At 42.2% G+C, this 15,079-nt stretch overlaps 1 protein-coding gene across 6 annotated transcripts in view; it reads left to right on the forward strand.

Annotated features, from left to right (window-relative positions):
• LRMDA (leucine rich melanocyte differentiation associated) overlaps positions 1–15,079 on the forward strand; it is a 700,198-nt gene that overhangs the window by 16,616 nt on the left and 668,503 nt on the right. For 2 of the 6 annotated variants that reach the window (XR_008577844.1, XR_008577843.1), the window contains exon 4: positions 351–5,914. Coding sequence is in view for 1 of the 6 variants with exons in the window: in XM_054831401.1 (XP_054687376.1) it covers positions 11,378–11,407 (30 nt within the window). In the remaining 5 variants the exon portion in view is untranslated. Of the gene's footprint in view, positions 1–350; positions 5,915–5,965; positions 11,408–15,079 lie in introns of those variants that run through there. The other 4 variants (XR_008577847.1, XR_008577846.1, XR_008577845.1 and 1 more) reach the window with 4 other exon arrangements.

The raw sequence follows: 15,079 nt of genomic DNA on the forward strand, positions 1-15,079 counted from the left end.
AGGGGAAACCTTTCCTGGCTGTGTGTCACCAGTAGCATGTGAACCAGAGTGCACGTTCCCAAGAGAAGAAAATGAAGTTTTAATTCCTAAAAAGCTTAGTAAATTATCAATACATACTTTAATAGGAGGTTAATGAATTGACATAAGGTTAAACAAGCCAACAGACACTGCTTATAGCCATCCATGACTGCTACTGTGTAACCTCATCTTCAACACATAGTTCTCAGGCTGTAAAATTTTGCAGATTTTCTTACTTACTGTTTCGTAGTGCTTTGAAAACTATTTACAAACAGAACCTTCTTATAAAGTACAGCCTAATGGTTGTTTCTTTCTTTTTCTTCTTGTTTTAGTGGGGAAGCCTAAGACAGCTGACAAACTGGGAAGAAATGCTAGAAACTTGGCTGGCTAATCTGGATATTTCTATCGCTTCATCATGAGAATTAACTGTGCATATTTCTCAAGAGTTTTGAGCTGAGAATAAAGTAGTTTTTGTTGGTTACTGCCAGTTCTCTAAGAGCTCAGTTTGCAAAGCTGTGTTTTATTCCTCTGTCCTGTAGTCCTGATCCATGATGATATTTGTTATGACAGCTTCCTTTTTGCTGGGTTCTGTCACATAAATTGAGTTACTCCACAAAAAATAAACATTTTTTTTTTTCTCAGAGAGAGAGGAAAACAATTAATTTGCAAAAGTTTTATGAATAATAATATGTTAAACTTCCTGAACTTTTTTCTTTGGCTTGGTATGAAGTCTTTTGTAGTAGTGCTGTGACTGAATTTTATAAACACGGCAACATCTGTGACTAGATCTCTTTTGCCTTCACTTTTTATTACAGAATTCACTCAGCCTTGTCTTAACAAGGTACAGAATCTTTAGTAAGTGACCCAAATGTAGCATGGTAGTCTAATCGACTACATAAGCATGTGAACTATTATGCCACTCAGAGACATCAGTGTAATCATTACTAGAAAGAAATCCCAAACCAGAACCTTGTGGTGTTTTTTGGTTTTGGCAAATTAATGGTGTTGAAATATGCTACACTGCCAACTTGGAAACTGAAGACCTTACACCATCGTGGTGTGACTTGTACTATCTCAGTTATGATCTGGAGACAAAGCCTGGGAGAGAGTTTGAAGTGGTTTTATTCTCTCTGTCAATTCAATCATTGCCTTTTTGTGCAAATATGCCAATTCTGGTATCTGCTTCTATGCTGATTTCGTAATGTGGATATCTCTCCACTGGGACTGAAATAGTTTGTTCCTAATTAGTCATATATGTTAGCCAACACCATCAGCTGATAGTAGCTTTACTCCTCTGACTGGGATTCCAGCAAGAAACCTAAGCATGGAAAGCTTTATATGATATTGTTAACAGTGCATCTTCATCTTTACTTGAGAGGAACAATTATTAATCTGAAGCTCTGAACTTATTTTCTTGTGATTGTGGAAATGGTCCCCAGTATGACAGCCAAATATTAGCACATTTTTGGATACTTTTATGTGTATGGAGTCAAAGTTGGATTCCAAAATTAAGACAGAATTTCCTGGTTTAGCATTGATTTGTCTCTAATAATCTCTGCAGTATAAACAGTGTCTCTTTGTTTTTAGTCTGCTATTTCTTTTGTGTTTCTCTCCAAAAGAAGGCTTATCAATTTTTTGGGGGGAAGGGTTTTTGTTTGTTTTTTATTTGGACAGGTGGTTTGGAGACTAAAACATAATGTACAGCTTATGGAGTACCATTCTGTTCTCAATGAATGAAGCATTACACTGGCTCAGTTTCTTTCCTTCTTTTCACTTTCCCACTTGGATAGTGACAAGGGTCTAGAAGAACAGGTTTTTGGAAAGGAGGAGTGGGATAGTGTTTGGAAAGCTGTAATGAATTTAATCCTAATATCATAAGACTGCTTGACCCACAAGTTGGATTTTTTTTCTTTGTATTTCCTATTCACACTAATGCCATTTTCTTGTTAAAGAGTGGTTCCTGCAGAAAATGCCTTACCAACTCCACTGGGCTCCTTTGTTCTTCCATTAGCTTAAACGTGATTTTCTAGTTCTTGAAGAAGTGAACATTGTGTGACTGAATTGTGCCAGATGCAGGACCGGAGAACTTAGAACAAAAATGTCTTGGAGGACCAGCAGGTACTATAGACTCTACAGTCTACAATTAGGCACTCTCTCTGCTTCATCTTCCCTAGGAAAGGGGATTATGCATGTTATTGGATTTGAAGGATTTCTAAGTTAGTATATTTACATGCAACGAGAGTAGAAGAGAGGAGTAAACCACCAAAGTCACCAGCAGTAAGATTCAAGAAGAGTCAAATTTAACTAAACCACTTTGATTTCCCATGCATTTTCTCTCATTTTCAAGAAGTGTAAAACCTGTTTCTTGTAGTTGCCAGGTTTACATATATCTTTTTATATTAATTGACAATATATTGCTTGTGGAGACTGTACTTCTGTAGCTTTCAGCTTTTAGCTCTTCCCTCTTGCATCATGTGTGTGCGTGTTCTTTTCCTAGTGATGTCTCCAGATGATGCAGAATTAATGCTGGCTGAGCTATATTTATCCCTCCTCGCCCAGAAGGATGGGTGGATGAAAGTAGTGAGTAATGGGAAAAGTTGCTGTTTAACAAACTGCAGAGGATGGTGGCTTTTGTTTGAGCTCTGTTCTTTCATAGCCATCCAAATTGTTAGCAACTTCCATATACTTCTGTGGGAATCCTTGGTACTTTGAAAGGTACAGTGAAAAACAGCAACTGGCCTTAGATCTGAACAATAGGGAACTAAAATGTTTGCTCTTTAAAATACAGAAGTTATTCCATATTGAACTGTACTATGCTGACTTCTGATTGGACTCTATACCTGCTTATTGCTCTCTTTTCAGCAGCAGTATCCTATCTGCTATCTGTGGAAGGCTGTGGTTTTGCCTTTGCTGGAATAACCAGCTCAAAGATGTAAGATTAAAAAATGAGGCCATGAGAAGCAGGAAAGGAACCTGTTTGCTAATGTCGGGTATTTCCCACACCTTGGCTTGAACTCCTTCCTGATCGTACAATCTTCTGTCAGGGTAAAGAAACCTGTCTTTAGGGGCAGAGGGTCTTAGGGGTATAGGACCCCTTCCTACATGTATTTTCAATAGTATATGCCTATTTATAGATAGGTCTCTCTTATTATGCAGTGTTGTTAGCAAAATAAGATGCAGATTGTACCTCCTTGGATTAACCAGGTGAATGTAGTTCCTTCTGCAAAAAATAAAAACCAAACCACCTCTGGCTGGTCTGGTATTTCAGTCCTACAGTGAACTGCTAAGCTAGAATAAGAAAGATCAGCTCAGGTCCTCCAGCCTCTGCAGCCGCTTCCTTTGTTGTTTGAACTTTGTATTCCAGCAGTTCCTGCAATAATTTTGTTTTGTCTTTGTGTGACAGACAGTTGCTGCCCCAGACATTGTGACAGAGACCTGGAACAAGAAAATACCTCACTGAACTTCTAAAACCTCAAATCTATTATTTAGAATAGAACTGCAATGTTGGATGGCCTCAGATTAGACTTTATCCTAGCTTTAATCCTTCCCCCCCCTCCCCCGGCTCTGGGTGTTGCATTCTTATGAGCAAGCAAGCATTGATGCACAAAGACTTATAATTGCAGCAGTATTGCAATTTACTTTCCCATGATAATGCAGCCAGCCAACCTGAAATTCACCTATACGAAATGGACTGGAGGGAAGTATAGCACTTCAGGTTTGTTGTGAGTCAGTCATTTTAGGCTTCGAAAAAAAATAATCTGTGTGTATGTGTGCAATTTATAATTATAGGAGAAGCAGTAGCAACAGTTTCCATACAAAGATTACTGAATTCTTTCAAATTAAAAAAATTCTTATGATCTTTTATTAAGTGTTCTGTGCCTCAATGGTTAGCAACAGGCCTTTGAAACTTGGCAGGAGGATAATCTTGGCATCCTTTTTGTTGGCTTAATGAAAAAACATTTAGATTGCATGAATTATAAGATATTGAAATACCATTTCTTGTCTTTGGTTTGTGCTATAGATTCAATTCTGGCAACATGTCAAAATCCTGCAATAATCTACAGAGTTTGTGGATGCCCCATGTCAGCATCTTTCTTCTGCATGCTATATACTGTAAGTGGGACACACAGAGAATCGTAATCACCCTTCAGCTTGGAATATCCTTTTCCCTGCAAGCATTGTCCACTGAGAGCAAAGAAATGATGGTTCTACACTTGCTTCTTTTCCTAACTTGCATTAATAATTTTTATTATATAATACCTACTGTGCATTTACACCAAATGGGATAAATGAAGACAGATTTTTGTCTACAGTTAGGGTATCAGCCTAGGGTATGGGAGGTGTAGGTTCAGTACCCTAGCTGACTACAGATAATGAATGTAAGTTTTTACACAAGTAAATTAGCCTTTCTGTGTCTCAGTTCCTTTTCTGCCAGACAAGAGGAGGACTTTTCTATTTTCCTCGCACTGGGTGAGAATAAATGCATTCAAAAATGTCATGTGCTCTGGTAATACAGTGCATTGGAGAACTTAGTGATATTTTACCTGGCTGAGTTAAATTTACTTAGCAGTGTTCATTCTCTAGTCTAAAGTAAACAGACTGTAGATTAAACTCCTGTATATTAAAAAAAACAACAACAAAACCAACCCTGTACCATAACATATATTATGAGAAGGCAGAATTAAATTGCACAATTATTTGTTGCTATGTCTTAGTTGTTGAGCGCATTGCTTATTAAATGTAATTCTAGCTTAATAGCTATAGCGTGCTATGTAATATAACATGAGGGATTTTTAATTGTATTCAGGCCATACCATGATCAACAAAACTGTCATTAACTTCAGTGGAAGCCAGATAAGATTACTGGATAAAAATTTCAGGAAAGGGTGGTTTTTGGTTCCCCCCCCTCCTCCTGTCATCAAAGCTTTTACGTTGTTCTGGTTTTTGAAAACCCTCTTAGCTTATAGCATATTGCATTATAAAACCTATACAAAAACTTACCTTAAAAGAATGCTAACCAGGTTACAAAGTGAAGCTTTCCAAAGACATCAGAAAATGCTGAACTTCAAGGTGCCTTTGCAATAAAACAGTGAGCGAGCTTATGTCAGAGCTGCATTCATTCACAATCACCACGTAGTCTCATTGTGCTCATACCACACTGCTGCATATAATAGGAAAATAATAATTAAATATATCCCAGAGGTGGTTTTAGACACAATTCTGGTTTGCTTGGGGACAGGGGAGGAATCAAAGAGCCAAAAGGCAAGAGGTTTTCTTAGGAAATATGTCAGATTGGATACTCTGCTTCTGTGTTGCAGGAAATGATAAAAAAGCAAAAATTTGAAACTAAAAAATATTAACCCTCTTTTTTGTTGTAGGAGTCTCCACAAGAATGGAAAAATGTAAATCAAGGCCATTAGTTAACAGTAGGAAACTCAAAGCAAACTCAGAGGTGTTATATGGGCCCATGGTAGTATGGGATAACCAATTTTCATTGGCTGCTTTTCTGGGCAAATGTAACTGGCAGAGTTTCAAACACACAAGTGTGGGCATACACTTCTGGGGAAAAAAAAATCAAAACCCAAACCCAACACTTTACTGTCATTTGGATGTTCTTACCTTCAAGTTTTATAGCACTGTATCACACTGTCATACTAATATAGTTCAAGAAAAGATGTACTAGTGGATTGAGTGTACACGCATAACTTGCTTTCCAAATCCCTTTAACTTGTTTATCATTGGCTGTTAAACATCTTTGTAAGTGGGAATATAAGAAATAGGTTGGAGATAGGAAAAGAGAGACCAAATTTCCAATAGTTTAGCTTAGGAATGGCAAATGACATCATCATTACTGTATTTATTTCTTTGTCAATAAGATTAAACTACATACTTTACTGTATTTTATCTTCTTTGCGTCATAATTATTTTTTTCCTGTGTGTTTCCCAGCAGACAGTGCTAGTGATTCCATTTCCAGGGAGACATCTGAAGTTATTAGTTTGGACATTAAACACCAACTTCAACTGTTGCGATTAAAACCAGGTGTAAGTGAAGCTATGTATGAATAAAATGTTCCTCTGGCAATAGGGACAAAAATGTCTGTACTACAACAGTCAATCTCTTACAGCTAAATTGATTCAGTTTGTATTAAAGATGGTATTGCTGTGGACACTTATCAACAAATATTTTGAGACAACATCTTCATTGTGAGTATCAACAAAATAAGTTATATGGGTAAACTCAGACAAATTTTCTGGTCAAGTTGGAAGAATTCTGTGATGTGGTTGGGATTTTTTTTTTCTGAAATGTTTTGTTTCAGAAAACTCAGTTGGTTCAAGCACACTATTTTGTCAGGAGATTTTTTATTTTAAGACGACAATATGTTGTTGTTTGACTTACTCTGAAATGTAAGGTGATTGTATTCACGCGCATGCGGACATAGATGCGTAGTGTGCTGTAAGCTGAAAAACAGACCATTTTGATTAACTCAGTCTGAAACATTTTTAAAACTTTCAGTTAATAAAACATTCAGGATTGCTACTTTTTCCTCTTATAAATCTTCAAGGTTCTTTTAAGATAGGAAAACAATCGTATACAGAGGCTTTATATAAAATTATATAATTCATTTGGTGCTTAGTTCTATGCCAAATTTACTGGCATGTTGTGTTGGGTTTGCGTGGCAGGGTTTTGGTAGCGGGGGGGCTACAGGGGTGGCTTCTGTGAGAAGCTGCTAGAAGCTCCCCCTGTGTCTGATAGAGCCAATGCCAGCCGGCTCTAAGACGGGCCCGCCGCTGGCCAAGGCCAAGCCAATCAGCGCCTCTGTGATAACATATTTAAGAAGAAGAAAAACACTTAGAGAGAGAGCGCTTTTGCAGCCGGAGAGAGGAGTGAGAAGATGTAAGAAACTCTGCAGACACCAAGGTCAGTGCAGATGGAGGGGGAGGAGGAGCTCCAGGCGCCGGAGCAGAGATCCCCCTGCAGGCCCTGGTGAAGCCCCTGGTGAAGCAGGCTGTCCCCCTGCAGCCCATGGAGGAAGGAGGAGGGGGTGTAGAGATTCCACCTGCAGCCCGTGGAGGACCCCACGCCAGAGCAGGTGGAGACACCTGAAGGAGGCTGCAGCCTGTGGGAAGCCCACGCTGGAGCAAGTTCCAGGCCGGACCGGTGGACCCGTGAAGAGGGGAGCCCACGCCAGGGCAGGTTTGCTGGCAGGACTTGTGACCCCGTGGGGGACCCCACGCTGGAGCAGTTTGCTCCTGAAGGTCTGCACCCCGTGAGAGGGACTCCATGCTGGAGCAGGGGAGCGATGAGAGGAGTCCTCCCCCTGAGGATGAAGAAGCGGCAGAAACACCGTGAGATGAACTGACCGTAACCCCCACTCCCCGTTCCCCCTGTGCCGCTGAGGGGGGGAAGGTTGAAGCCGGGAATGAAATTGAGCCCGGGAAGATGGGAGGGGTGGGGGGAAGTGTTTTAAGAGTTGATTTTATTTTCTCATTCCTCTACTCTGTTTTGCCTAGTAATAAATTAGATGAATTCCCTCTCTAAGTTTGGTCTGTTTTGCTCGTGCCGATAATTAGTGAGTGATCTCTCCCTGTCCCTATCTCGACCTGCAAGCATTTCGTTATGCCTTTTCTCCCCTGTTTAGTGAATGAGGGGAGTGAGAGAGTGGCTCTGGTGGGCACCTGGCCCCCAGCCAGGCTCAACCCACCACACATGTATTAGCTAATTCTGTTAATTGGTTGGTCAATGAGATTTCATAATTGTAGCTGTGTGTACATTTTAGGCTAATGACTGCTAAAATGACTTAAAGCTCTGTCATTATGTGAAGAGCTTAGAAAACGGGACGGATCTGACAGGTATCTACCATGGTCCCAATACATTGCTTCCCAGTTGACTGGAGGCTGGTTTATAGGTATTATCTTATTTTGAACATCTAGTGCTTTTTATTCAAGGAATGAGTCTGCTCAATTTGTAGTATATATATGTGTATATTGAAAAATATACTGAGCATATTAGTAACTCATTTATTGTAGCTATACACAAGAAAATGTGTTTAGATTTAAAAGTTGGTTTTGTCTGTAACTCATATATCAAGCAGTTTTAGAAATATTTTAAAAATCTAAGGAAATTGTATTTGAATGGCCTATACAGAAGTGCTACCTTCTGCTTCTAATTGTGCAGTAAAACTTATTTAAATAAACAAGTGATTTTTATATTTTGTGTGTACTTACACTGTAAAAAAAAGAAGACATTTCAAAGGTCAGCTAAGCCCCACTGTCATATAAATTATTTCAACCTGTACAAAGGATCCTCACAAAACTTTCAGCTTCTAAGCAACCACCACCAAAAATATATTCTGTAAGTACGACCTTAGTCCTCTAAAGCTTTTCTCATACAGGCAGCTCTATCAAAGCTAAAGAAAACATTCAGATGTTTCAGGTTGTGTGGGGCCAGGACTCAGGAAGGTAGTGTTTTGGGATGCTCAGAAGCATGAATATATATTGTAAGGTGAAAAACATTCTAAAACCAGAGGCAGCCTCACAATCATCTAGAATCTGTCTTATAAAGTGACACTGATGATCAGCAGGCTCAAAAGCTAAAAAAGCCCTCCTGTATTTATATAGCACTGTAATGTATTTTAGCTTTGTAATAACATGAGGCACAAACTAATGAGCATGTTGACTCATACCCTTGAAATCTGAGACAACGTTATAACTTTGTTACAATTTCAGATTAGTTGTTACAAAATACTCCTTCAGTGGTAGACAGTTGCAGCTGCGAGTTTTCATTCCTTTTGAAAATTACGTGCAGGTGATGGGCGCTTAGAAATTAAGGAATAAAGCAGAGACTCTGGAAAAGAACAAAGTTTGAGAAATTTGCCAGTCATCCTGTAGGAAACTGGCAGCCAGAATTAGGACTTTCAAGATGCAAGTTTTCAAAGTCTAGGGAAGCATCATAACAAGACAGTCATCTCTCTTCCCCATTCCTCTGTTCCAGAGTCTTGTTTTTCACTTCCTGTACAGTATAATAGGCCCATTTTGTCACTGCAGTCGGTAGCGCTCCCTGTTTGTTACATACCACGGGATTTGGATCTATAATTTTATCCATGGCAGATAATAATCTAGGCAAGGTCTGTACAAGAAAACGTTGAACTGGTTTCAAACGAATGACTATAAGCCAGATGCACTTAAAACAGTTTGCCACCTCCTTAAGTTGTTTTTGTAATTTACAAAATTCAGCTCAACTGATTGAAGAGATGATAAAGTCAATTTAAGTCACCCAGTTTAGGGAGCTGCACCTGCAACTTTTCCCTCTAGACAAGGTCTTGCCTAGTAAGTAGGAGGATCAATGGCAGGTTAATGCAATTGGCAATGTAAGAAGCTGGAAAAAACAGACTTATTATTTGTGTGTGCTATTTTGTAAACTATTCAGGCAGGAATTTTTCTTCGCAGATATCTCTAAAGTGACAGCTAACACTCTACTAAAATTAATACTAATAATATAGATAATGATGTGCTAAATTGTTTTCAATATAGTTATTCCAATTTTACAGGAGTGTAGTATTGAACTGAATTTACTCCATTAAGACAAATACAGCTAACTATAGCAGTGGGCCACTTTGTGTTCGTTCTGATGGGAACCGCGTGCTTGTAACTAAAGAAGACATAAAAAGAGGTAGATACAGAAAGAGGAGAATGTATTGCTTTGTTTAAATTTATAGTTCAGAGTACTTGTTTTCCTTGGCGTACATTATTTGCTACAAAATCTAATAAATAAATAAAGGCACGATTGTCTGAAGCATGCTGAGTGATGACCCGAACTAGCAAGTATGCCTTGATGGAGAACTCTTGCTTAGAGAAACAAAACTTTTATTCATCAGCACAAGATCAACTTATTTGCTGTGGATGAAGGGTTTGATTCTTCTCTCTCTTACACAATACAAGGAAAATCAGATCCATAGAAAGCACTGGAGTGATTTGTTCATTGACTGTGTTTTGATTTTTCTACATGTTGGCCCATTTCTATTTTTAACAGAATACATTAAAATAACAGGGAGGAAAAAGCTGTACAAAATGTTTTTTTCCTTGGCTATTTGCTCTGTGTTTCCTGTCCAGCAGTCAGCATAAAAGAAAGAATGGCTCTAGAGAAGGTGTAGTGCCACAGCTGTACCAAGAATTTATGCTGTTGATATTAAGAGGCAGAGCAGCAAGTACAGTATTAGTTTCTGCTGTGTTGCTGAATAAACTGTAGAAAGGGGTTTGCAGTGTAGAATACGTATCCTCCTGAAACTTATTTCCCCTCGCAGCATGTACCTCTGCTTTCAGCGAGGGTGAGTTACCCTATATTAGCAATAAAGGGGAAAGAAGAGCCAGGTTTTTAAAGGTGCTTAGGCAGCTGAAGAGGTAGGTAGATGACTAATAGGATTTAGGGCCCAAGCCCGGGAAACGTAAGTATCTTTAAAAGTCTCACATAAAATTCTTACAGAAAACCTTCAATTTCCCTACTCTACCTAACCAGTGATAACCTACCATCATGCCATTATTTTAATTAGCAAATCCTCATGCCCTGGAAGGACTAGTTTGACAGGTATTTCTGTTTTCCACACTCATTACGCTATATTCTATAGAGACAAAAAATTTCGCTATGGGGATGTGGACCTCTCCTGTGGGTAGCAGGGGATTATTTCTGCAAGCGTTGCTTTACCAGCGGCATACATCTCCTCAAAGGCAAGTTATGCTTTATGCCACGAAGTCATGGGCTGCTCAGTAGGTGGAAGCCAGTCCAGATGACCCTCCGAGTCATCATCTAGCTCCTTACGGGGAACGAAATCCAAGCCCCGATTCCTCGTCACTGTCACACCTATGAGTTATTTCCGTCACTTCTTCCCAGGGCCTATCCCACCGAACACGCGGTCCCAGCCCGGTGCAGAAACGCGGCAGCCGGACGTGCGGCGGTTGGACCTTCACCGCGGGCAAAGCACGGCCGCGAGGCCTGGAGCAGCCGCCGGGCAGGCACCCCTGGGGCCGCAGACCCTCGCCCACGCCTGCCCCACGCTCTGGCCCGTCGCCTCCGCCAGCGTCCTCAGCGGGACGGTGCTGCCGGCAGGGCCGCAGCGCACGAGCCCGGGGGCCGCCGGGGCGACAGGACCCCCCCGCCCCCTCCCCGGGGCGGCTGCAGGCGGGCGGGCGCGCGCAGCCCAGCCCAGCCCAGCCCAGCCGCAGGTGGCGGCGCGAGCCCCGCGCTGCTGCCGCCCGCGGCCCGGCCGCGCTTCCGCCCGCGTCAGCTGACTGCCGTGAGGAAGCGGCGGCGGCCCCAGCCCGGCCCCGAGCCCGCGGAAGCCCCGGCGCGGCCGCCCCCGCAGCCATGGCGGGCGTCGTGGTGAGCGGAGCCCAAGTAAGTGTCCGCGGCTCGCAGGGCCCGGGCGGCGGCGGCCACACCTGCCGGGAGCGGCGCGTCCCGGCCGGCTGGTCCCCGCCTCCGGTACTGCTAGCGGCTGCCCGAACCCCACGCCGGCTCCCCGCCGCTCGGCCGGGGCCGGTCCTGGTCCTGGTCCCGGTCCCGGCTGGAGGAGGCTGCCACGGGGGTGGGGGGCGGCGGGCCCGCATGGGGCCGGGGCGTTTTAGCGCCGAGCCGCACGTGGGCACCGCGCCACGGGACGCTGCTCAGGTATCGCCGCTCGCGAACACGCTGCTCCGAGGCCGCTGCCGGGAACCAGCCGCGCAGCCGCCCCTGCCCCCGAAAGCGCCGGGGGGAGGGGGGGGGGGGCGGAGGAGGCGGGGCGGCCCCCGGAGGTGTGCGCTGTCGGTGCTCGTCCTTAACGGACAGGTAGCGGAGCGCCGGGGTAACTGGTGGCAGGGGATTATGACTCTGCCGGTCCTGCCGCTGCTGCAGCCTGCTCACGTGCAACAGGCGTGTTCTGAGTGAGGCTCCGCCGTGGGAGCGGCGCGGCTGTAACAGCGCGCTGCCGCGCGGGGCCGAGGCGCGTGTGGCGCTCCAGGGCGGTCCCGGGGCTGCTCCTGCTCGTGCTCCTGCTCGTGCCCCCCCCCCCGCCCCCCGCCCCGGGGCTGCTCGTGCCCCGCCCCCCCGGCTGCTCGTGCCCGCCGCCGCGCTCAGGCTGGGCAGGCTGAAGGAGAAGCGCTGAAATACCCGAGGTTGTTCAGCACGATGTGTGTTTTGGTTTGGTTAAAGAGAGAAGTTGGGAAGTAAAACAAATTCTACCGGCCTTCACCCAGTGCCTTATTCGGCTACTGAAAAAGTTTCTGGCTAAAAATTGACGTCATGACGGCTGAACTTGTGACTAAAACTAGTACAATGTTTTCATTTTTCCCACGAAAAGAATAAATGAAGCTTGCCTGCTTTTCGAAAATGGTTTGCCATTAAACCAAGGTGCTGCCCATCTAATTACTTCTTTAATCTGGTCGCTATTTCTGTGTGGAAGTAACGTACGCGTGCGTGTGACGTGGAGGCAATTGGCTAACTTTGCAGCTGCTGTAGGACGCGGTTCCTGTGGTCTCTGTGGTGCACTATGGCTGCCTTCTTCCCTTGAGCATGCCTTGAGTCCCTTCACGTAAAGCATATTCTTAATTTGGCTATGTGCCTAACATACAATCTTCTAACAGCATAGAGTAAAATGTAATGCTCAGCTGACTGGAAATATTCTCCAGATGTAATTCTCTTCAATGGAAGGGAATATGCAATATCTAGAGTTCATACATGACCTATTTGGTGACATTCTTTAATAAATATGTTACTTTATGAGTCACTAAGATTACAATATCACTGTAAAATGATTGCGGAGATTAAATGGTAATATACTCTGAAACTAAATCGGAAGAGAGGTGCAACTGTTATTGACTGGTTAACTTATGTTTTAAATATTTTATAAACCCATGTTTTTTTCCTGAATTACATACAGTGTGTGGAACAATCTGCAAGAATGTCTGAGACATCCATAGCCTATCTGATGCTGGGCTTTGTGGGAAACTTTCTGAACGTTTCAGTGGGATATTGAGCAGGGCACCAGTAATAAGAATGTTTGACTGTGACCAACCTGGTTTAGATTTGAGTTGGACAATTAGGCAGTGGAAACATCTACATCCAGCTTTTAATCCCACGTGATGTTCTGTGACTGGTATAGAAAAATCTAAGAAATCTCTTTTTACCGGTGTTTTGCACCCAAAGAGCTTGGGAAAAATGTGCTCGGTCTCATCTCTCGGTGGTGACAGCTCTGGATATATACTTGAAAGCTCATACTAATTTTGAGGGTATTTGAGATGGATGCAAAGGGAAGAATAATGAGTTACGTATTTTTTATTGTTTTCTGGGTAAAAGATTTTGAACTGAAAGAATGAAAATGAAGAAATGAAGAAATGTTATTCTTCTGTTGTCCAGACTACTGACGTCTTCTTTTATATCAGCATTACTCAAGGATTAAAGAGCAGAAGAGTGGGGAAATAACTCCTGAAAACTTGTTCAGAAAGCCTTATGTATTGTATCACTGGCAGTCGCTGCTGTTCTTACAGTAAAGAGAGTTCTCGGGTACCCAAAGCAAGTTCATGTATGTGGGGTATAGAGAAGTTGAATGCATTTTGTGTATTTTGTGAAAAAATAAATCTATTTGTTTTAAATTGAAAAGGGTGCTTGTACTGTGAGTGTGCTGAAGTGAACTTTGTGGAAGTAAAATTCCTTTTACAAGGCCTCAGCATTAAAAGGTCATGACAACCATATTTCATCTGCAAATACATAATCTGTTTGTACCAGTTGTGCAAATATATTTGTATATTATAACAGTTCAAAGGCTGAAGATTTGCAACATTTCATGTATTTTTGCCTCCTGTGCGTACCAAAACACATTTGTTTGAACTTTTTCCTTGAACTTCTGGTGGAGCTAGAATGTTTATGGCCAGGTAAGTTTCTGAAGCAGTGGGAGTGCAGGTCAGAGTCTCTTGCTCCTTCTCCACTGCTCCTCCCTGGATGAAAAGCAAAGCAATGCTCTCTGCTGTTGCTGTGCTTGTAGTTGCTCAAGATGGTCTTGCACTCCTTGTGTTAATAGGCATCATATTTTAGTCATTCTGTTTCAACATGTTACATTGAACTAAGTGCTTAATCCAAAGTAGTATTCTGCTGTTAGTGTGGTGTCTTTCCAAGGGTTTGCAAGCATTAGTTTAAAGAAATCTACCATTCAGTGAAGACTGAAGCAGTTCTTGTATGCATACCTGCATGTATGTTGTCAAGTGCATTGTAGTTGTCTTGGATGAAAACCGGAGGGAACCCCCACGCACATATTTAATTCAATAAATTCTGCAAAACAGTTTCTGTTATGTCTAAACCATTAGGATGCCAACTACCCAAAGCAGTTCCTTTCTCTTTGTCCTTATATTTGCTAAAGTCGTGTGTACGTCTGCTAGCAGAATTTATTGCAAGAGCAGGTATGGTTTAACAAGGGGAAGAAGTTGTTAAACTGAGCTTCAAGCTACCTGTTTTCTGCTCGTAAAAATTACTTCCCTGTTGTCAGCTTTATCTGTTGAAGTTATTGAACAAAATGAATTAAATGGGATGCAATATAGTATTATCAGATTGCAATGATGTTTAGAGTGTAAGAGCCCGGGATGACTTGCAAAAGTACATACTGTCAGTCCATTCTGCAGAGGACTCTATTTTAACAGAAAGTGAAATGCTATCAAAACAAAGTTCGACTGGCTTTTTTTTTGCATATTTTTCGTCTAACATATTTTAGACCAATGTGATCTGGTCTTGAAATTGACTTTACATTAAATATTTAGATAATAGCAATGTTATAGATAGTGGTCTAACACAGTGTTGAAATTTACTTAACTAGCAAGTTGCCATTTAAGGGGAACTAAGATTTCTTTAGCACAAAATCTGAAATGACAGTGTTTATACTGATATTTTGAACATTGGGAGGATGGGCCAATATAGATGTATAAAATTCATGACAATAGGCTTGGCAGGCTTTGTGGGGATTCTTTGAAGAAATCAAACCAAAGACTTCTAAGACAATAGAGCAGAGAGAATAGAAAAAGTTTAGCTGTTTTACTGTTTGTG

This window comes from Grus americana, chromosome 7 (genome assembly GCF_028858705.1).
Source record: "Grus americana isolate bGruAme1 chromosome 7, bGruAme1.mat, whole genome shotgun sequence".
In the NCBI taxonomy this organism is placed as follows: domain Eukaryota; kingdom Metazoa; phylum Chordata; class Aves; order Gruiformes; family Gruidae; genus Grus; species Grus americana.